This window comes from Pyricularia pennisetigena (assembly GCF_004337985.1).
Source record: "Pyricularia pennisetigena strain Br36 chromosome 4 map unlocalized Pyricularia_pennisetigena_Br36_Scf_6, whole genome shotgun sequence".
In the NCBI taxonomy this organism is placed as follows: Eukaryota; Fungi; Ascomycota; class Sordariomycetes; order Magnaporthales; family Pyriculariaceae; genus Pyricularia; species Pyricularia pennisetigena.
In genome coordinates, this window is record NW_021940918.1 from 1,048,090 (window position 1) to 1,069,598 (window position 21,509).

Below are 21,509 nucleotides of genomic sequence, written 5' to 3' on the forward strand. Positions count from 1 at the left end.
CCCCAATCCACGCTTTTGCAAGGTTGCCAGGCTCTTCGCAATCTAGTGCGGCTTTCATTGGTTTCTCTCGAGCGCCCACAGCCACTCAAAGGATAAGGCGCCGCTCGTCGACAAAGGTACCAGTCATAAAGGACCAGTTAGACCTGCAGTCTGCAGAAGGAAGTGGAGATCTGCTGAGCCGCTCCCGTCGACCCGTGTGTTAATCAACCAATTCTGCTCGTACCTCTTCGCCTGTCACAAGGTGACTGGACATGGATGCTAGCACTAAGCCGCAAATGCAACGCAGCACCACTTGGTCTCCCAGTTGTGCAATTACCAAGGATCGGCTCCTACGTACATCGCCGCAAAGAAATGTCCTTTTCCCTCTTTTTGTGTTGCTTCTGCTTGGTTCCGAAAGATCTCGACCGCGCGAGGCTTTTGGCTGAGCCGCAAATATACGTTGCCACAGTGCTCTGGCAAAAAACTTTAAATGCGGTGAAGATAATGCACAAACAGAAGCAATTTGAGGAGAAAACAAACCATCTGCCATTTTGACTCATATTAAAAACTACACACCTTGCTCAGAAAAAACCAGCAAACAAATGTCCATGAAGAAAGAGAGGACGACCCACTGCTTCGATCCGATGCTTGGAGAGAGGTAGGCGCGCGTGCGATACGGTGCACGCTGCACTGTATGTTTATATGTATACCCGGGTACCTACACTCCTGCTAGTCGGGTTGGCTTGGAAGCTTGTGGACCCTAGCGCGGGGAAGCTCCAGCTAGATTCGTCTCGCCAAGTCCTCTTGGTCCGCCAACTCGACCGCTGATTGATGACAGATGACTGTCAGGCTGTCATGCTAATAGCACCCCCAAGTTTGCTCCAAATGGCCCAAGCCCTTCTTGATTTTCATCACTGAGAGACCCTGGCAAGTCTGACATGTCCACTACTCATTGCCATGCATTGATTACGGGTCAGTTCTCTTCCAGCATCTCTCTAGCTTTATCGATTCCTAAAAATATTTGTTAAAGAAGAAGAGGTTGCTTTCTTTTGTCCCTTTTCAAAATGTCCCTGGCTGGAGTCAAGTCGACTAAAATTGCAATCGTACTATAAAAGGCATTGACGATACAACCTGCCCGCTCTTGCGGCAACGCCTCCCTGTGCTATATTCGACAGGGGGATAATCGACAGAAAGAAATAGTGAAATTCGACGAGCCAGTACAGTAGATCCAGCGAGTGACAGCGCAGTGGATCTTGAACTCGTTTACACATCTAAACATGGTCATTCTATAACTTGTGGGCTTTTCTTCTTCTAATAAAGCTAGACGGGCCTTTTGAGGGGGGCGACAAACGGTCGACTGCAGCTCCCTCACCCAGCATTGCATCTGTCCCAGACATCCTGCAGCCCCAGTTGCAATGCAAAGTATCCGACAAGACAGCCCACAAGACAGGCTGCTCCTGTTCGTCAAAATACACTCAAGGCAACTGCTTACGGTACATACATAGTACAATAAAAACGGCCGATCACACAAGCATGAATCGGTGAGATATAACCCCGGCAAGGATTCACACCGGTTGATGTATTACTTTCTTGATTTTCTCCTCGGGGAGAGAACAAAGTATCTCTTGGACTAAAAAGAAAGCAATAAAAACAAGGTTTCGCAGAAATATCCCCCATTGTAGACCTAGCGAAGATTCATTTGTCTTGCCCTCACAACCACAAGCTTGAAGTGTCATTGGAAACCTGGGGTCGGCCATCGAAAGAACCAGACGGACCAGAACCTCGCATCCGTCTCCGCATTTGATGCATGCTTGATGTGGGGTAGTAGGTTTTTACAAAAACAAAATATTGGGGTGGGAGAGTGTGGCTTAGCTCACCTCTTGCGTCGTAGCAATCGCCGTTTCCCACCTAGCTGCTGCGTATTACTTGGTAGCTTTTTGAAGAGGGGTCTGGGCCGTCGGCTCCTTGAGAGATTTCCCATCAGAGTACGCCGGAATATTTTTGCAGGTTTCGGGCATCGATGGCCCCCTCCAATTGACATGGGCTACGACGGCACCTGCTTTGTTGGCCTGTGCTCCCTCCGCGCATGATCCCGATGAAAAACGGAAGGGGAGGAGTTTGCTGCCGAAAAGAAAATATGTATAAAAACAAAAAAAAAAAAAAATAATAATAATAATAATAATATTTGGCTCAGCCTTCGGGTCGTCGTTTGCGTGGGAGATCAGAAGCGAGTTTGTTGTGACGTCTTGATCGTCATGGCACGCCGGGCTACGTGTGTGGATGTCAAATCCCTGGCAGTCGGGCTTGTTTATAATACTGAAGTGCCGCCTCGACCAATCTTTCAGAGAGAGAGTGTGTGCAAAGAGTTCGTTGGTTTCTGCGGCTCAGCTTTTTTGCCCACCAGGGCAACTACCCCGATATGCGGGACCAACCAAGCTTGCCACCTTCTCCGATGAATAGCAAGGGACGTCTAGAACAGACATCCCTGCACTAGGGACTCTGCTTGTTCGCCCTTCCCATCTCCAGATCCAATTGTTTTACGCACTGTCTTGTCTTTACTAGACCTGCCCACCCTATATCATTTCGTTTCCTGTCTTCGGTTTCGGTGCCGTTATGTACGTTGTCGTTTGAGATGACGAATATTCTCTCACTTATGCATTCCACAAAAAAATCAATACATGCGATTTGAATTCCTACGATACTTTTGCTCAGGTTTTAATAAAGAGTGTAAATATGTCATTTTTCGGGGGTGGGGAAACCCGCCATAAAATGGAAATCTCGACTTGCTCCAGGGGATTTCCCGAGCCTGCCTAGTCTTGGCTCTGCGCATCTTGTTTTATCCTTGGCTCTCTGGGATAAAAACATACACAGAGGAAACCAAATCAAAATTGGCATCCCAGCCTAAGCCGCCGCCGCCGCCTCGCTGACGTGTTATGCGCAGTCACCCGCTACATTTGGTCCTCGGCCAAGTCACAAATACTATTTGGACGGCCGAGGCTCCGGGGGCGAGTGTACGAGCTGAGATTTTTTTTGAATCTTTTTGCGACAATCCCTAACAGTGTGTGTGTACATATGTGTCCGAGGAAAGTTGGAGTGGAAAGACACGATTTTTACTTCAAAGCCCGCCGGTATCCAACATGTAAACTGTACAGTGTGACAAAAACTTACCCAGCCGTTGGAGTGAAAAAAAATATTATTTTGGCTTCATGTGGTCAGGCTTGCTTCATCTCGATCATGGGTGCCGATAGCGAGAAGAGGGATTATAGGTGTGGTATGGCATAATTAATTGTTGCGTTCAACTTGAGTGATTTTAACCGAAGTCATTGCATTTCAGCCGCCACTTACTACTGCTGCTGGAGCCGCACGAACTTCTGGTGAGATGGACAGGGTTACCCTAGACAAAAAGGCAGCCACAAAATTCTCGGCAAAGGTTGACGCTGAGGATCGCCTTGGCTTCGCAGGAAGTCTTGCATGGATATTATCTAAAAATTAATTTGTCGATAGATGGTAGGGGAATAAGATTTGCCAGTGCCATTTTTCCTCTCTTTCTTTCTTACTGTTTGTTTATATATAGACATACATTTACCATATATAAACATCTCAGTGAAGCAAGGTGTGCTGTCATTTATGCGGAAACGTGATTGTTACACATAGATAACATACCCATACCTATCCGTATATGTCCTGGGAGGCTGTACCACCTCTATGGTGGCACGCGCACATATTGGCACAAGAAAAGATAGAAAAAAAAAACAAAGTTCAAAGGAAACGACAGCGCCATCATCGGATGGATTGGGTTGGACGGACGGAGGTGTGGTACAGTAGATTGGATGGAAGTCGAAGAATGAAAGGAGGGGGCTTGTTATTGCCCCGCATCCAGTCAAGAAAGAGATGCTCCGTCCAGCTAGGCGTTATTTACTACCTAACCTTACCTACCACCTATTATACGTACAGTACGCGACCTTCCGCAGCGGCATGACCTCTGCATATCCACCACACCCATGTTTTGAGCATATGACACAAGATTCTTGCCTGTCGGCGAGTAACTGTTCGGACTGTCGCTCCAGAAGGGCAGGGGATCGCAGACGGCCGTTTTGCCTTTTGATAAGCGGCTGAGGGGTTTCGGGAACAGTGACACGACCGCAGCCCAATTATAGACGTAGGTCGTAGACAAATAAATTAGCCGCTGCCGTAAAGGAATGAGGCGCGGGTAAGGAGGACCCCGATCTACATAATCGTTGCCAGCTGTGGCTGCTGGCGACAAGCTCAAGCTCAATTACCGATGCCTGGCTTAGTAAGGTACTGTATCCAATTATAGCGACGCACAATGACAAAGTAATCGATCGCATTGAGAGACTCGTATGTGCCAACTTCTGCAACCTGACTCCTGGAGCCGGCGAGACCCACTGAAACCGCCGATGGACGGAGCCGGCTCGACTGGATGGATAGTGGGGAGGTATTTGATGCCTTGTGAAATTTTACCTTTGTCTCATCGAAATGAACATGATCAAAAAGTCAAATCGATGATTTGATATTGTGTCCTTTCATATTTTGAATACGCCCAGTCCAGACAATACATTTCCATCATGACAGCTGCTCCAAAGACCATGAAGGCGGTCGTGTTCGAGGGACCATACAAGATCTCGGTTCAGGATCGGCCGGTTCCTCAGCGTAAGTCATATACTCATCACATATAGACTTACTCACACACCGGGAAAGAGGTGATACTGGAATGTGAGGCTCTGTGCTGACGAAATCTCTCTTACCGCCATCGCCATAGTGCAGGATGATAAGGATATTATTGTAAAGGTGCATGCTAGTGGGCTATGCGGGTCGTATGTAAACCTGAATACCCGCCTCATATACCTGCGGGTTATCTGGTTCCATCGAGGTAGGAGAAACAGCTAATCCAGACGAATTTGTGTATGTAGTGAGCTCCATGCCTATCGAGGAATAGAAGAATCAGGAAGCGGGTTCGTCATGGGGCACGAGTTCACTGGGACCGTCACGGAGGTCGGATCGGCTGTCAAGACCGTTCAGGTTGGGGACAAGGTCGTATCGCCTTTCACTGTGTCATGGTAAGCTAAAGTCGACTACATACAGAACACTACACACAATGCCTTCGTGTATCAGCGTCCAATAAAAGAAAGATCCTGATTCCTAACTCCCAACACAGCATGGATTGTTTCTACTGCAAAAAGACCCAGACTTCCCGATGCGAGCACAGTCAGCTCTTCGGCTCCGCCGCTCTGGATGGCGGCCAGGCCGAGTATGTGCGCGTGCCGTTCGCCGATGGGACTGTCGTCAAGGCACCAGTCGAGTTTGCAGAAGACGATAAGGCACTCGTCCTAATGGCCGACATCTGGCCAACGGGATATTTTGGAGCCTCCAACGCATTCAAGCTCCTGGACGCCACACCCGACCCCGTCGTGGTAGTCATAGGCTGCGGACCCGTCGGGCTCTGTGCCGTGGTGGCGGCGCTCGAGCGCAAGCCCAAGCACCTCTTCGCTATAGACGGCGTCGACAGCCGCTTGGAGCTGGCCAGAGGCCTCGGCGCGGAGCCGCTGAACTTTGTGACTGACCGGGAGGGCATGTTGAGACGCATCATGGAGGTGAGCGGGGGCCGTGGAGCGGATGCCGTCGTCGAAGTTGTTGGACTCAAAGATGCGTTGAGAACGGCCTTTGATATCCTGAGACCCTTTGGGGTAATCAGCAGCATTGGCGTCCATAGTACAGAGGTGAGCCTGTTGTCTGGTGGAGTTCGCTGCCTGATGAACCGTTCAAATGCTTGGCTGACATGTAGGGCGTTTTCACAGCTCCCTTGGACCGCGGCCGAGGCTTACGAGTAAGTATATCCCTTACACACCCTAGAGGGGGTCATAAGGTCCCCCCACGTCCACGGTTGTTACTGACAATTAATGCAGCAAAAACGTGAGAGTCCAGATGGGAAGATGCCCTGTACGTGGCGTCTTTGAAGACGCTCTCGAGTTGCTCGTGAAGAGAAAGGAGAAGTTTGGGTATGAAGCTCCTTGCAATCACTCGGAATTTCTCGTGCTCGTTTATGTCATACATCGATGCTGATACCGCCAAACTTCTAGCTTCATGTTTGACAAGATATTGCCACTGGACGCTGCAGTGGAGGCATATGATATGTTTGACAAGAGAAAGGTGCAAAAGGTCATTTTCACACCGTAAAAGGCGCACCGTGTAGTTGCTGCTGTGGGCAGCTTCTTGCAATGTTCTTGCAAGTCAGCCCGCGTTGAGGTCACCTGAGTAGCTAGGAAAGTCTGATATCATGCAGCTTAGCCAAATAGACTTAAGCCTCAGTTTTGCCTGGGCTTGACGATGCCGTCATGGATAACGTAGTAAGAAATAGTCGAGTCGTCCTGGACAATCGCAAGAATAATTCGCTTGCCCCGCCCCGGACCCCTCCAGTGCCGCGCGAGTGAGGTTGCCGCCTCCTCGGCCGCCTCGCTCGCAGCGCCGGCACTTCCATCACCAGGACCACCGGCAGCCTCGACAACCGCAGGCGGCACGGGTGGGATCGAGTCAAAGACGGCGGCGAAGCGCTCGATCGTCCACTTCTCGGCCAGATGCATGGGAAGCACCCACTCAACCTCTGGGGGCTGCGGGATGCGCTGGCCGCCGCCCAGCTCCTTCTCGGCCTTGAGAATGGCGATCTGCTCGTCCGGGTGCACGTACATGCGGCGCGGGGGCAGGCCGTACAGCAGCTGCCTCTCGGCACCTGAGTCGTGCGTCTTGACGCCCGTCCAGTCCTTTTCGTGCTGTAGGTTGAACTGGACGTTTTTGGTCAGATTCTCGAGCGCCACGAGGCTGTGGTCGTTCCCTGCCATCTTGAGCCTGAGGCTGGAGTGAACCAGCTGAGATAACTTCAAAAGTGTCACAAGGAAAGTATGGAATTTTTCAATTTCATAAGAAAAGCAGATACTCAGAACACGGGCTTTTCTGGCAATCTCACGTGGTGTGGATGTTAAGAGTGTGTTATCAGATGAGATCGTGGAAATCGGATCAGAAAAAATCGGAAAAATCAAATTGCTAGTCACGATCTCCACAGGCCAGGTTATTGGCCACAAATACCCAGCCAGCCTCATGAACTGGGTAAAGAGTTACATTCCATTACACTTTATCAACAGAAATGCAACGCCGTGCAATTGCGCTGATCCATTTCTAAGTTTCCCACAAGCCAAGAACATAGCATAAAATAACAGCAGAGAATGATAAGCATGTATTGGCCTAGAGCTTTCAAGTATTTAAAAAACCAATATCAAGGCAATAAACAAAACTGATTATGCTATCTTGTGTATTGTTCCAGAACCCGACGCCAAAACCCCATGCTAGCCACATCCGTATTACAAGTGACCTCAGCGAAGCCAAGAAAATTAAAGAAAAAATATATATATGAGGAGAAGGAACCTGGGGTGTGACACAGTCCGCTACCAGTGCGCTCTACTGCACTCCCTTTAATGACTTTGCCAATGTCCATAGACTATACTGAAATCTTTTCCCCGGACTTCTTGTTCTTCGCAGCCTTCCGTATCTCTTTAGGCAGCTTGTCCTTCTTGTTGTTGTAATGAAGGATACCTTTCGCCTCATCAGTCCGCAGCCTTTCCCTATCCTCGTCATTCAGAGGTATACCTTCGATAGACTTCACTGACGATCCCTCAGATCCCATGATTTGTCCTCCGATCATTGCCACAACACAGCCCAGGCCTACAAGAATGCCGGTCACGGCAGGCGGCCTGTTGAACCGATCCATGGCCCACATACATGTGGCCAACCCGATCTGCAAGAAGGTATTCCACACGAAGAGCCAGATCACGGCATCGAGTTTCCAAATAGGCGTTGGGGGCGCCCGCATGCCGCTCAAAGGCGGCTTGGGTGTCTTCTTCTCCGGTAGCGGAATCGCCTCACGTGGTATGTTTTCGTTGAGATTATCGGGGCCGACGTCGAGAGGAAGTGTTTGTGATCCGGGGAGGCGAAACCAGCCTTTGTGGATGCCGGCGAGACGGCGCAGGCCGTCATAGTCATCTGATATGCGGTACTTCATAAGGTAGTATAGGTCGCGAAACCTCCAGGGCGCCAGTCCAAAACCCGTTACGCAGAAGAGCGCGTTGAGGATTTGAGACGCTATTTCTAGCCATATCTGTCGCGGGGAAGTAGCCTTGTCGTCGCAGTTGGGGATGCACATGGCGGGCGAGGCGTTGCAGAGCAGAAGGAAGAGCATGCCACCCCAGGCGACGACGTTCAACCCATACACCGTAATGAGGAAGCCCTTGATAGTCAGCACCCAACGCCAAGAGATTGACCAGGCGTGCTTGCAAGTCTCTCCAAATGGATACTTGGGCGGAAAATGGTAGCCATTTTCGAATGGCTCGGTGAGATGGATGAGCTCGGGAGGGATCGGTTTCTTGGTACGGTCTACCGGAACGTTTGGGATAGCGTTTTGCATGGCTCGAGGATCGACGTGGTTCTTCAACAGTGTCGTAGGCACATTGTTTGACACTGTGGGAGACGGGTGACCAAAGTGTGTCGTTCAGAGAAGACGAGTAAAGTCGATTAATTAAAATAGACAAATGATAACAATAAGATGTAAATAAGGTCGAAAGTGTAGAAGAGGTGGAATTCTTGATGAGAAGCAAGGAATTATATGTGCGCGTAGTGTAACCTTCTAGTCTCGACAATAGACAAAATTTCCCCAGGGATAACAGGGCCGGGCTTTCCTTTTTGTTAAAACAGCCCGAGACTGAAAGAGTTGAGACGCTGTCACTGGACTTCGCTACCAGCAACTAAGTTTCGGTGCAGGGGTTACGGGGCTACCGTAGTAATTAGATTGAGTGGGGGTGATGTATTCGACTGTTTTTGGCAGAGGGTCCGGGTCCCTGAAGTCCAGAACCTGTGGCGTCAAAGGCGCGCAGAGGCTGGCATCCACAGATGAATGGGTTTGCGTGGAGAACGAGACAGTGACTGTGATTTGCCAGGCGATTGTTTGTGCATCGCCAATGACCGCATTTTGCGCTGATCTTCCAATGGCATTCCCGCTGACGTCAATTGAGGCCGTGGACGAACGGGCGATTGCGCGAGGGTCAATCAGGGAAGAGCACGGTGCACAGGAAGTCTTGGCCCAAGCTGGGCGATAAATCCCAGCTGGAGATTGGCATCCCAATCTTTCAGGAGGCGAAGCGGAACGTCGGTCTTACCTGCCTACCTAGTAACAAAATGTGATCTTGGACTCTGTATGACGCTCACTCACATGGGAAAAATCCAAGGCCGTCATAAAATTTGAACATATCTTAAGACGATGGTTGTGCGGAGACCGAGAACAGCCGAAGCTAGGTGCCTTACGTAGGCATCATCAGAGCTGGAAAAGTGTCACTCGGACTAGTTTTTTCAAAATTTCGATAATGCTATTTGGGTATTTTAGTCAGGGTCCAAATTCATCCCACAGGAATTCACAGGCTTGTCGGGAGTTTGAGTATCTCGTATGCGATAAATTCAGCTAAGCGGGCCAGTATTCAGGTAAGCGAAAAACTAACCAGACCGGATATTAGTAGTGCCAAGTATCGAGTTCAATTGCCGTGTGCTCACTTCGACTTTGCCGTCTGCCCGACCGCCTACCCGGCCTGGAGAAGCGGGTCACATAGTTGTTTGAAGTCGAGCCTTGTGCGGACCGAGGTTGGCGGGCACGGCGAACATATTAAGCGCTAGTTAAAGAGCACCGGCATCGTTTTTTAATCCTACTGGATGAGCTGAAGAGTATTTTCAGGAGTTCTATAGTTTCAATTGACACAGACTATCACCTACATAACTAGCCTACTGCTTCACCGTCTTTAACCGTTGAGGAAAGCGACAAGCCACCACTCTGAAGTTCGACCGCCCGCACATGCCTCGGCAGTGATTCCGAGTCGCGCATCAACTTCTACCAACCACCCCTCAGCCGCTCCTAACCATATCTCTCACTTTCAAGCTCTCCGTTATACTGAGCTGCATAATAAAATTAACCGCCGAAAAAATAGCCAGCGCATCATCTGCATTGTTTTGTACTAAACCAACATAGGTACTTCAACAGGCAAAGCTCCGGCAAAATAAATATTCGAACGACATGAGTGCACAAGGAAAGTCGGCGCCAATCGGCCCTTGGGCCCGGGCCACCGCCGGAGCCACCGGTGCCGTGCTGGCCAACGCCCTCGTTTACCCGCTCGACATGTACGTTGCTTCCCCATTGACGAACCGATGCCCTGCCACACGAACAAGAATTGACGGAGTGATCCCGCGCCAGCGTCAAGACACGCCTGCAGGTCCAGGTTAAACCAAAGAATGGCGAGACCCCCGCCCCGGGCAGCGAACCGCACTACAATTCGACATGGGACGCCATAACAAAGATAGTGGAACAGGACGGTCTAGGCGGCCTATACGCCGGAATGGGCGGCTCCCTCATCGGTGTCGCATCGACAAATTTCGCCTACTTTTACTGGTACTCGGTTGTGAGGGCTCTATATTTCAAATCCGTCGCCAAGACTGGAATAGCAACCTCGGCACCATCTACAGCCGTGGAGTTGTCGCTCGGTGCCATTGCCGGTGCTGTTGCACAACTCTGTACCATTCCTGTTGCCGTCGTGACCACGCGACAGCAGACTCAGAGCAAGGAGGAGCGCAAGGGGCTATTGGACACAGCAAAGGATGTCATAGAGAGCGAAGACGGTGTGTTTGGCCTCTGGCGGGGTCTGAAGGCGAGCTTGGTACTGGTGGTTAATCCCGCCATCACATACGGGGCTTATGAGCGCCTGAAGGTTATCTTCTTTCCCGGAAAGAGCAATTTGAAGCCTTGGGAGGCTTTCGGTGAGTTATATCTCAATATCAAGTTCAGTATGATCCTCACTAATTCTCTAACCCTCTTTAGTTCTCGGAGCCATGTCAAAGTCTCTGGCCACGATTGCAACCCAACCTCTCATCGTTGCAAAGGTTGGTCTGCAGTCGAAGCCGCCTGCGTCGAGGAAAGGCAAGCCCTTCAAAAGCTTTGTTGAGGTTATGCGCTTCATCATCGACAATGACGGGCCAACAGGCTTGTTTAAGGGTATCGGACCGCAAATTCTGAAGGGGCTGCTCGTTCAGGGCTTCCTCATGATGACAAAGGAGAGGTAAGCAACCATGTCACTATTAAAACTCTGTGCTTTGAAAGCTGTACTGACTGTATTCCGCTGGATCACAGGGTGGAGCTTCTTTTTATCCTATTCTTGCGCTATATCCAAACCGCCAGGTCAAAACAGCTATCGAACGCTGCGGATTTGGCCTCAAAGGCGACGTCTGCGGCAAGCGGAGCGGCAAGCAAGGTCTCACCCCTAGTTACAAAGTAAAAGACATGAGAACTAGCCGGACTCTAGAACTTAGACACAGATGACTCTGCACTAAACCATGAGGAGAGCGTTGTCGGCATTGTTGAGCACCTTTGTTACGTCTTGGACTATTTCCATCAGGCACGGTTGATATTCACACTTTACTATGTGCATGCTTTGATATTAAGCTGGATAGAATCTGAGTCAAGTCTTTGGATTTTTGACAACTGTAAATAAATGCTACAGTGTTAGCCAGTCTTGCCCAATATGTTGTACAATTTGGCGTATTCCCTGGTTGATCGCAATTATCATTACGGTTGCCAGTTTCGAGACCGCAGGCATGCTACCCCTATTAGGCAGGCAATTGCCATACTAAATTAATCATTCTATTCTTGGTGTCTGAATACCACCCACCCCTGTTGCCAAGCCAGACCACTGATTCGGTCACTCGCGTGTCCATGCATGTCTTGGAGGAGAGGGTTAGGGTAAAGTGGACCCAGGTCACGTGGCTAATCAGCAACCTCCAACCCTAGAGGTACTGTTCGCTTTGACCCGCACAAAGCAAAGCTTCACTTACTGAACTCCAAAGCCCCGAAAACCTCATCGCCGCCATTCCCGACCTTCAAACTCGGTAAACCACATTCACAATGGCCAGTGCGTAAACATCGAATACCAATGATTGGAGCTATCGAACCCAGGCGATACTGACCATTTTTACAGAGTCAAAGAACTCGTCTCAGCACAACCAGTCGCGGAAGGCTCACCGCAACGGGTACGTTGAGTTCCCTCCCCGCGAGCCTCTCCGATCACCGATGCGATCACATGAACGATTCCTGCCACTCGATTTGCCGCCTTAAGAAGAGCCAAAATCTGGAGGACGGAGACAGCTGACACTCTGCGTGGGCTTGTGTAGTATTAAGAAGCCCAAGACCTCAAGGTACCCCTCGCTCAAGGGTACCGACCCCAAGTTCCGCCGCAACCACAGGCACGCGCTGCACGGAACAGCCAAGGCTATTGTGAGACCGACTCCAGACTTAGTACTCTTGTACTGGCGACAAGCGCAAATACTGACTTCCGCTGCAGAAGGAGTTCAAGGAGGGCAAGCGAGAGACGGCTTGAACGGATGATGTTTGATCAAATTAAGCAATAACGACGGCAAACTGGGGGTTTCTCGGAAGGACAAAAGGCATCGATTCGGCGGCGTTTTTGAAGGGTTCTCAACCCGCCACCCAGGCGTTTTTGACGAGCTTTTTTTCTAGGGCAAAGAGACATTCGTGCATTTGGGCAAACAAACCTACGACAATTTCGAATCTGTCATGATGGGTCGATAGCCTGCCTTTCGGTGCAACTCGTGCGCAACATGCACGCTGCATGCATCTCGTTTGACGAATATGACGACCCGACCTCGTTACCCTGGTGTGGTCGACCTGCAAAAACTGTTAACGCAACGTGCAGAGACCTCTTTGATTTTTACAGTCATATTTGACGGCATTAGTGTGTACAGCACAGAGCCTATTACCATGCTCGTTTTGCTGAAGGAAACTTATCGTGCCAAGATTGATGCTTTTGTCCGCCTATTACCAAACACCTCCGGCTGCTTGCCTCTACGGCCGCGGTGCATGAATGATGGACTACATCCCCTTGACCTCGCTAGCTTCTTGAGGCTGATTATTCTATGTGGTGGTGGTTATGACATTGGTTGTTGGTTGAAATAGATGTTGGTAGATGAAAATAAACCGACTGTGGTGGCTGTGGCATAAATGGTGTAGTTATGAGCCACAGTACAGGTATGCGCTTGGATCATGCACCCTCTTAGATAAGAGCATGAATGAAAGCTTGATTTTTTCAGTATCGTTGGATGACGATCAAGAAAGGTCTAACGTCTTCATATTGCACTTCATGCTTGGTGTTGTTTTGCCGTTTCCCAAAATAGATACAGGTGAATGAACAGATAGGTATGGATCGACTTTATTTCCACCAGACAGGTACCTATGTTCCATCCAATATTTGTCTTCAGTTTGTAAGTACCACACTCATCCTGTCTGATGACCAAGGCATTCCCCGTCTACCTCTTCAATCTGGGGAGAGGTAGGATGGATCCAAAGAAAAGTTGAGACGTAACACCCCTACCCACAGTTGCCCATGATTCTGTCAAGAAGAAACACCAAACTCGTCATCCTTACCTCAAACCTTGCCCTTCCGCAGATATTCCCCTTTTTTTTCAGCCAAAAGCGACGTCGCAGTAAGCAGGTACCCAAGTACAGAAAGTATCTCATAAGTCTCCAGCTTGTGGGATTATTGTGTCGCACTTGATTCAGTCGAAGTCAAGGTAATCATTTGTGGTGGATCCCTGCTGGCAAGAAGCTTCGTGTTATTATTGCTCGGGCTTCTATTTCGATCTGTTGTATCAAACTATCAATGGATTTCTACCTGCCTAGGACCCCACCATAAACTCGTGCCACGCCTTAATTAGTAGCGCGAGGGTGGATTAGGTGTTCACTCTGTCTGCGGCTTGCAGGCCGTCTCCACTTGCACATCTTTCCCCTGCGCATTGGCGTTGTACCTAGACTCCCACTCTCATTGCTCCAACTGGCTTTTTCCGAGGCTACTACTCCTTTTTATTGCTTCTTGCAGCCGACCTCTTTTTTTTTCTTGAACATTTTTTTCCCTCCTAACCCCGCCCCCTGTCAACGTCGCAGCAACGCTTCGGCCACCAGAGTACAGACAAGAGAAATTTATTCTTTTTGCGTGTGCGTACTGCACTCGCATCGTTCTCCTCTTTTCCTCTCCTCTCCTTTCAGGACTCCTTTGAGGTCATCAGCCGGCTGCTGCAGGAGTTTCTTCGTAGCATCCTCCGACCTTTGCTGTATCCTTTGAAGCCTCTCTTGAACAAGATCGATCCTTCGATATATTGGTTTTTCTACTGCCCGGTAGTCTCGGGCCACACATACTGAATCGACCAACGGCACATTCCAGGCACATCTGGCAGCTAACTCTTCGCGGGTTGCAAAAATTAAAGCTATTCAATACCTTTGTTCAGCAGAGCCTCGGTTCTGTGGCACGGTGTTGGATCGCATCCGGTTTAGAGTTGGGACGAACGGACCTTTCGCACGTCGTAGCACAGCAAGCTACACGTACCATATACCTACTTCGTTAAGCCATTTCCAAATTTGGGGGCGAAGCAGCATTAATCCGGGGTCCTTGGGAAAGCCTCGAAACAGTTGTTCTACACTGTCACGGGCCACTCATTGATCAGCTTCGATCCCACCATAAACCTCGAACAGCCTTCTGGTCCTGTTTCATATGCCGCCCACTGGTCCCTGACCTGACCCGCTTCGAACACGTACCTGCATACCCATTTCAATCCTTTTTCGTCTTGCCAGACTACACCTAAAACATTTTCCTTTTATTTCCCTTCCTTCTTTCTTGTGCCGAGCCTGCACACCTCTAATCAACGCTGAGACTCACATCTTGTTCACTGGTCGATTAGTCGACAGCGCCAACGCCAAACATGTCAGCTGCTCAGTCCACCGCCACCAACAGGATGAGCACTCCCGAGGCCTCCAACACCCACGCTGCCAGCAACCGAATGAGCACGCCCGACGCTTCCAACGTCTCCTCTTTGCGTCCTCCATCCTCCCGCGCCATTGGCTCCGGCTCTCACCTCCGTGCATCCGCCGATGTCGCTGCATTGACCGGCTCGGCCGCGCGCGGCGGCAACGCCCGCCCGTCCTCGGACTTCTACCACGGCCAAGGAAACTCAGATATTGATCCACAAGACAAGCTTGCCCAACAGTGGATTGCTGATATTGATCAGTATGAGACTACCCTGGAAGAGATGGCCGCCGCCACGTTGGATCAAGATTTCAAGGACGAGCTCAGTGCCATCGAGCAATGGTTTAGGGTACTTAGCGAGGCCGAGCGGACTGCTGCGCTTTACGCATTGTTGCAGCAGACGACTCAGGTCCAAATCCGCTTCTTCATTCAGGTCTTGCAACAGATGGGAAAGAACCATCCAATGTCAGGAGTTCTGTCACCCGCCAACTTTGATAAGGGTCAGTTGCTATTGCATATCTCCCGGCTGTAGCCTACGGCTGTGTGGCTGACAACAATGTGCCCCTTATAGATCCCATGTCAAACCGTCTCAGCGACGCCATGAACAAACTAAGCGTCGACTCTGCTCGCAATTCGATTGCACGGGGCCCCGCGTCGCAAGGTGCTAAACGCCAGTCCGGCCTTGACCCTTCGACCATCAACATGATGTTCCCAGATGCCGCCGCCGCCATTGCGACTGAGAAGGCCAAGTTTACGCAACAGACAGGAAACCAGCCTCCGTCGAACCGCAACAGCACCGCTGTCGACAACCGCAACTCCCTGGCTGGTGCTTCCGAGGGCAACGATGCCAATGGTCAGCATCCCTCGTCTCCCTGGGGCAGTGGCGATGCGGCTCGGGCCAAACCCGCTCCGGGTCAGGCTCCCATGGGCCAGTTTGCTGCACCCTCCATCGGTGCTGGCTTGCGCTCCCCTCGTCCCGCTCAGCTAGGTGGCAACTCGCAGATCCAGAACACAACTCTGACCGCTTCTGACAAGCCTGGCGGTGAGCTTGGCGTCGCATCCCCCTTTGGTGGACCTAGTGGCGGTAACTGGGCCTCCATGGTCAACACGCCGATGGCAGCGAACTTCCCGCAGCAGCCGGGTGGCCAGGCAGACATGCTCGCAAACGCCACTGCCATGAAGTTGGCTGCCATGTCTACGGTTAACAACCGATTCGCCTTGGACGATGTGCGGAAGTACCGCCGGACCCGCTCCAACGACAACTCGGCGCAGAACCCCATGTCGCCAGGTATAATCCCATCCACCAACGTCGTGATGGTCGATGAGCACGGCAGGGTCCTTAGCCGTGATCAGCTCTTGACTATGCAGGGGCTGCAGGGTCAGCAGCAAATGTCCTTCACGAACCGCTCGCGCCCCAACTCTCCAGGAATTGCTCTACAGCAGGCCGCCGCTGGCTTTGGAGGCATGGCCTTCACGTCTCCTCAGAGCAACAACTTCATGCTTGGAAACGCCCTGAACCCCATGAGCGGCGGTCTTGCCCCGGTAGGCATGGGTCAATTTGGCATGGGTGGCTTGGCCCCGGAAGGCTACTTGTCTGACCACTCAGACATGAACCGCGGACGCTCTCCCCGTGGTCGTAGGGGAAGCTCGAAGCCTCCGGAAGACCCTACCGACCCCACCCTGCTCCAGGACATTCCCGCTTGGCTTCGCAGTCTGCGTCTCCATAAGTACACTGACAACCTTAAGGACATGCGCTGGGTCGATCTCATCGAGCTTGATGACAAGCAGCTCGAAGAGCGCGGTGTCAATGCACTGGGAGCTCGCCGGAAGATGTTGAAGGTCTTTGAGCAAGTCAAGGGTAAGTCAAATCAAGAAAACATGGACTGTATCACATCTATCCCGTTAAAAAGCACCAGACGCTGACTTGATTTACAAATACACAGAAGCCAAGACTGAAGGACGTCTATCTACTTAAGTCTTCGGAAACTGCTTTCCACACTTGCATATCCCTTTTTACAGTATACGCCCGATAGACCAGCGCTTGACTTTTATCATTTTTCATTATTCGTTGCTTTATTTTCGACCTAATATTCCTGGCCTTGCAGACTTTGGAAAGCTGTGCCGGGGTTTTTTTTTTTCTCAATCCTCTTTTTTTTCTTGGCCTTGTTCCTTCATGGTGGTCCCTGGAGGGTCCGGCGTACGCATATCTTACCGGCCCGGAGCTACAATTTTTCATCAGTCTCATCATCATAAGCGGCCCTGGACACTTGGCTGCTGGGGATATATACGGATATAGGACCGGAGCATATGGACATTACGAAATTTAAAGCTGGAATCGTTTCGTCGGCGGCATGGGCATGGTAATAGTCGTGTAAAAGAACCTTTTAGCCTTTATCTTTTTTTTTCACCCGATCGATGGCTCATAAGGGAGCCTGGGCGTGTTCTCTTTTGAAACCATCTGGAGCATTGGGAGGAAAAGCGAAATCACGAACGAGCCATGAGGAATGGAGGGAAAAAGTCGGAAAGTAACGAGGATAGAACTCGGAAAACTTCAGGTGCGATGAGCAGGCAAAAAAAGGCATGGTCCCTACTGTGCGGACAAACAAACTGGTTCGGGGATTGGTTCGCTTGAGATATACACCAGCACATACCTTGACAATTTCCTCCCTTGTATTTCAGGTCATTCAGAAGAGTTCAATATAGTTCCAGTCAAAGAAACCGTTTGAGCGCAAAGTCTTCCTGACGCTTTGTTTTTTTTTTTTTTTTTTTTTTTTTTTTTAATCCACTGGTCGCGTGCAGTCCCTTGGGTGTAAGGGAGTCCATCTTGACATGCAAACGAGAAACCTCGACAAGGGAGGAAAGATCACACGACCATGCTTACTCGCCGCGTGATAAGAAATCCTCCTTGAAGAGTCAGAAAGTAATGTGAATACACACAATATTGGGAAAAGACAACACACTTCTTCTGGCCCTGGGATGGAGCCGAGTCGTGATGGTTCAAAAATATGTTATTTCTGAGCTGCACTTTGTTACATCAAGACCGCCCAGGATTGGAAATTACTGCCGACTTTCTGGTCTGCTATGCATGCTACTCATGTTAGATAGAATCTCTTGCATAGAACTTGCAAAAACCAATAAACAAGTCATTTGAATACAAGAGTTTGGAGAAGTTGTGATAAACAGGTGATCCGGGCGCATTTACTCTATTAATCGTAAACCATTTGTAGTCCGTTGCCTTGTTCTAGATACTGGGTCCGCTCCCATAAACATGTAGCAGCGCCTGCTCATATCATAGACATCACCCTATAAACTAGTCCTCGTAGTACTCCCACGGCCCCAGCTGAACGGGATTATCACTAAAGACCTCGACGACCGTCGGAGCAGCAACGCAAGTAGCGGCCGCGCCGTTGCCCTTGCCGCCTCCCATCTGCTCGATCACGACCCAGAGCCCACCCTCGCGCTGGGCCAGGCCCGGGTCAACATCCACCTCGAGGGTGCGCGCGCCGCGTGCGGCGTCGACAAACTCGTGTGTATCGCCGCCGCTGAAGGCGAGCTCGCGGCGGTGGGCATTGATGCCGACCTCGAGGCGCACACGCACGGCGTCGACTCCACCGGAGCGGGGTGCCACGGCGACGCTGAGCCGGGTGAGACGTGACACGATGACTGGCGCGCGGTGGCCGCGGGCGTCGCTTGAGTCCTGATCATCCTGGGCCGTCGTGGTGGCCCTGTAACGGGCGGGTGGAAGTTGGGGAACAGGGGGTAGAGCGGTGCGCAGGCGCCCAGCGGCCGCACCGGTGCGGGCGGCCGGAACCACAGCGACGGGGCCGTCAGGTGCCGAGGATCCAATCTCAAGAGTGTACGATGCCAGCTGCCCAGGCTCAAATGTAGAGAGTACAACGATATATGTGCCCGGTTGGAGGAACGAGGCTCCGCCGGCGGCCGTAGAAGCAGGACACGAGCGTGAGACTGCACATAAGGCGCTCCCACGACGGTACTCGCCGCTCGACGCCACAATCTCACGAGCGGTCCCGCTGGCCGCTACGCCCGTGCCTGACCAAAGGAGGTCCACGTGCAGCGGCAGGTCCTGGTTGTCTGTGCAAAGAAGAAGTGATATGGCGGTGGGCGTGGTGACTTTGATCGAGTATTGCGGGTTTGAAAGGTATGTGGGTTCTGCGCCGTTGCCCCCTGCGGAGCGCCGCGTCCATGATCCAGTTATTGTGGTGTAGTGGGCATGTTCGGGATCCGCCTTGCTCACCTCAAGCGGCGAGCGGCTGAAGAAGGAGAGGCTAAAGTTGTATTTGGGCAATGGAAGGCTGGACTGCGCGACCGCAAGTGTATAACGCTCTCCTTTTTTGGCTTTAAAGCGTAGAAGTGTTTGCGGGCTGTCCACAAACGGCTGTTTTTGAAGCCACCGGGGACGATCAGGCAACTGTATACGGCTGCCGTCTGTGTTGGAGAAGAGGAATAGGGACATGAAACCGAGAGAATCTGGAAGACTCGTTGATCTACGAGCTGGAGATGTGGATAAGCGGTTTCGAGTGATTCTAAGCTCCTCGTCATGGAAATGGCGGTCCAACAATGCCCACACTGTGCCGTCAGCCTGAGCGCAGACAGAATACTGAGGGTTCCGTGCGAAAGAGTTGGCTAGCATGGGGTCCGGTATATCCCAAGTGAAATGATGATCCTGGCGGTGGCTGAACAACGAAGGGTTCCAGTTGAGGTAGAGTGATTCAAAGTTCTGGATGATGTCCTCGAACGAGATCCAAAATGTTCCCGTCATTCCATCCGTGCAATACGTCGGGGAGTTTCCTGCTGGAGAGTTCGGTGTCGTTTTCGGTTCCAACACGGCCGAGGAGCCGACCCCTTTCCAGATGAGACCGTCACACCAGGGATTCTTGACCAGCATGCGACGTACCCCGTTCTCTACTCGCACATCCATAACTGCATAGTCATGTTCGCCAGCGAGCCCGAGTGCCTCCTCCTCCTCGTTTGACAGCCTCCCCGTGCCAAGAGTCACAACGACGTGGCCACGGTCGTACCCATCTTTGATTCGAGCCCAGCTTTGGTCTGGCTCCGTATCCTCGTGAAGGAAGATCTGCTCGGGTATCCAGCCGGTGAGAACCCAGAGATCAGTGCCCGAGTTGCTTCCTGGAAAGTCGTAGCCACCACCCCTTATTTTGAGGTAAGCCTTCTCCATCAGGGCAGGCCAGATAAGCTGAGGGTTTTTTCTGTCCACCACAAAAAGGGTACGGGATGTGCGGGAGGCAGGGAGGCGATCATCGATAGTAACGTGTCTGAAGCAGCCATTGAAGTTCATCTTGAATACATATTTGCCATTCTCAGACATAAGCGGTGTCGAACTGGTCGCGTCGAAGGGGTACATCAGATCGGCAAGCAGTGGGCTTTCTCTGCAACTGAGGTGCTTCATGGCAGCGCATAAACTGGCAACGACACTGCAGTCGGTTGTGATGTCCTGCACCAAATCGTTGTCTGTAGCAGATCTTTGCATCAATGTTGACGGCAGTTTATGTGCAGTATTGTTCCCGCCGTCGCCAGTTCTGCTCGGTAATGAAAACATCTCAGAGGGCCTTCTCCATCCAGCAAAGATCTCTCGCTGCCGGGGAGAGAGACAGAACTCGGACTCGTCTCTGGGTAATTCCGGAAGCTGTTAGCTCGAACGAAGATGTCAAGATGTCTCTTTTTTTTTTTTTTTTTTTTTTTTTTTTTTTTTTTTTTTTTTTTTTTTTTTTTTTTTTTGTCGGACAGCGTAAGGTCTTTCTTACTGGTACAATATGCCATCGTCTGCCAGTTTAAAATTATTAGCAGATGGCGGGGCCTCCCAGGGCGGAAAGACATGGCCGTGCAGGCGAGAAGAGCGTAGGATGATGGTTTTCTCTGACGTAGGAAGGCGACGAGACTGTCCAGGTGCCACAGGACGACTCTGTGGCGAGGGGCCTTTCTTAAGCTGTTCGGCGTAAGCAAGTAGTTCCTTCAACTTGCGTCTCAAGCGTGTCTTCTCTGACGGAGACGAGGCATGGTCGACAGCTTGAAAACATGCTTCAGCAGCAGCTATTGCATTTTTCAAGGCTTCTGAATTAGTGCTGGCTCTACGGGCCAACCGCTCGAATTCCTGAAAAGGACCCATACTGTAAGTCACTGGACAATGCACTACCTTGCGTACCTTGCCGACGTATATATGCAAGCAGGTCGATTAAGGTAAATAATAAATCATAAACAATGCCTGCCGGTACTGGCTGTGATAGGGCTATTTGTTTGCTTACCAATGATTTTGCTTCCATGATCTCTGCTCAATTAGTTTCCAATAGCAGCACTAAATAAGTGTTGGGTCTGGAAAACGTCTGTTATACAAAACCAGAACTCTATGGTACCCAAGCAAGTCCGACTGTTCCGGTAATTTGCTTCAAGTTCTTTTTTTGCAAGGCAGGCTTGAAAATGATAGCAAATCACTCGCCGGAAAAAAAGAACAAGAACAGGGCTTCTTTTGTCTCGTCTCCTCTCTTTTCTTATGATCTGAAAGCCTTCCCCCGAAGCAAGTTCAAAGTTCCAATCTCACGCCGACAAGCAGGCATAGTAAAAACAAGCAGACCCGGCCGCACAGGGTGA

General features: G+C 50.8%; 8 protein-coding genes across 8 annotated transcripts; 5 read left to right on the forward strand and 3 right to left on the reverse strand.

Annotated features, from left to right (window-relative positions):
- Positions 1-4,565: 4,565 nt before the first annotated feature.
- On the forward strand, positions 4,566-6,174 carry PpBr36_05911 (uncharacterized protein; the record flags this gene model as incomplete). The annotated part of the gene is made up of 7 exons (XM_029893059.1): positions 4,566-4,650; positions 4,760-4,814; positions 4,911-5,057; positions 5,156-5,717; positions 5,796-5,824; positions 5,904-5,996; positions 6,078-6,174. The coding sequence occupies 7 exons, from the start codon at positions 4,566-4,568 to the stop codon at positions 6,172-6,174; spliced, it is 1,068 nt and encodes a 355-aa protein (XP_029746041.1).
- A 128-nt stretch (positions 6,175-6,302) lies between these two features.
- Positions 6,303-6,833, reverse strand: PpBr36_05912 (uncharacterized protein; the record flags this gene model as incomplete). Its single annotated transcript, XM_029893060.1, has 1 exon — positions 6,303-6,833. One exon carries the CDS (start codon positions 6,831-6,833, stop codon positions 6,303-6,305), a length of 531 nt encoding a protein of 176 aa, XP_029746026.1.
- Positions 6,834-7,486: 653 nt separating this feature from the next.
- Positions 7,487-8,449, reverse strand: PpBr36_05913 (uncharacterized protein; the record flags this gene model as incomplete). Its single annotated transcript, XM_029893061.1, has 1 exon — positions 7,487-8,449. The coding sequence occupies one exon, from the start codon at positions 8,447-8,449 to the stop codon at positions 7,487-7,489; it is 963 nt and encodes a 320-aa protein (XP_029746071.1).
- Positions 8,450-9,525: 1,076 nt separating this feature from the next.
- PpBr36_05914 (uncharacterized protein) lies at positions 9,526-9,705 on the forward strand (the record flags this gene model as incomplete). Its single annotated transcript, XM_029893062.1, has 1 exon — positions 9,526-9,705. A coding segment is annotated over one exon (180 nt), but the record flags the coding sequence as incomplete, so codon positions are not given.
- A 394-nt stretch (positions 9,706-10,099) lies between these two features.
- On the forward strand, positions 10,100-11,351 carry PpBr36_05915 (uncharacterized protein; the record flags this gene model as incomplete). Its single annotated transcript, XM_029893063.1, has 4 exons — positions 10,100-10,203; positions 10,277-10,836; positions 10,898-11,135; positions 11,207-11,351. 4 exons carry the CDS (start codon positions 10,100-10,102, stop codon positions 11,349-11,351), a joined length of 1,047 nt encoding a protein of 348 aa, XP_029746544.1.
- Positions 11,352-11,977: 626 nt separating this feature from the next.
- On the forward strand, positions 11,978-12,449 carry PpBr36_05916 (uncharacterized protein; the record flags this gene model as incomplete). The annotated part of the gene is made up of 4 exons (XM_029893064.1): positions 11,978-11,984; positions 12,051-12,102; positions 12,244-12,346; positions 12,414-12,449. 4 exons carry the CDS (start codon positions 11,978-11,980, stop codon positions 12,447-12,449), a joined length of 198 nt encoding a protein of 65 aa, XP_029746039.1.
- Positions 12,450-14,841: 2,392 nt separating this feature from the next.
- PpBr36_05917 (uncharacterized protein) lies at positions 14,842-16,860 on the forward strand (the record flags this gene model as incomplete). Its single annotated transcript, XM_029893065.1, has 3 exons — positions 14,842-15,385; positions 15,457-16,743; positions 16,829-16,860. The coding sequence occupies 3 exons, from the start codon at positions 14,842-14,844 to the stop codon at positions 16,858-16,860; spliced, it is 1,863 nt and encodes a 620-aa protein (XP_029746038.1).
- A 1,335-nt stretch (positions 16,861-18,195) lies between these two features.
- On the reverse strand, positions 18,196-21,184 carry PpBr36_05918 (uncharacterized protein; the record flags this gene model as incomplete). Its single annotated transcript, XM_029893066.1, has 3 exons — positions 18,196-20,533; positions 20,669-21,015; positions 21,167-21,184. 3 exons carry the CDS (start codon positions 21,182-21,184, stop codon positions 18,196-18,198), a joined length of 2,703 nt encoding a protein of 900 aa, XP_029746074.1.
- Between the last annotated feature and the right edge of the window lie 325 nt (positions 21,185-21,509).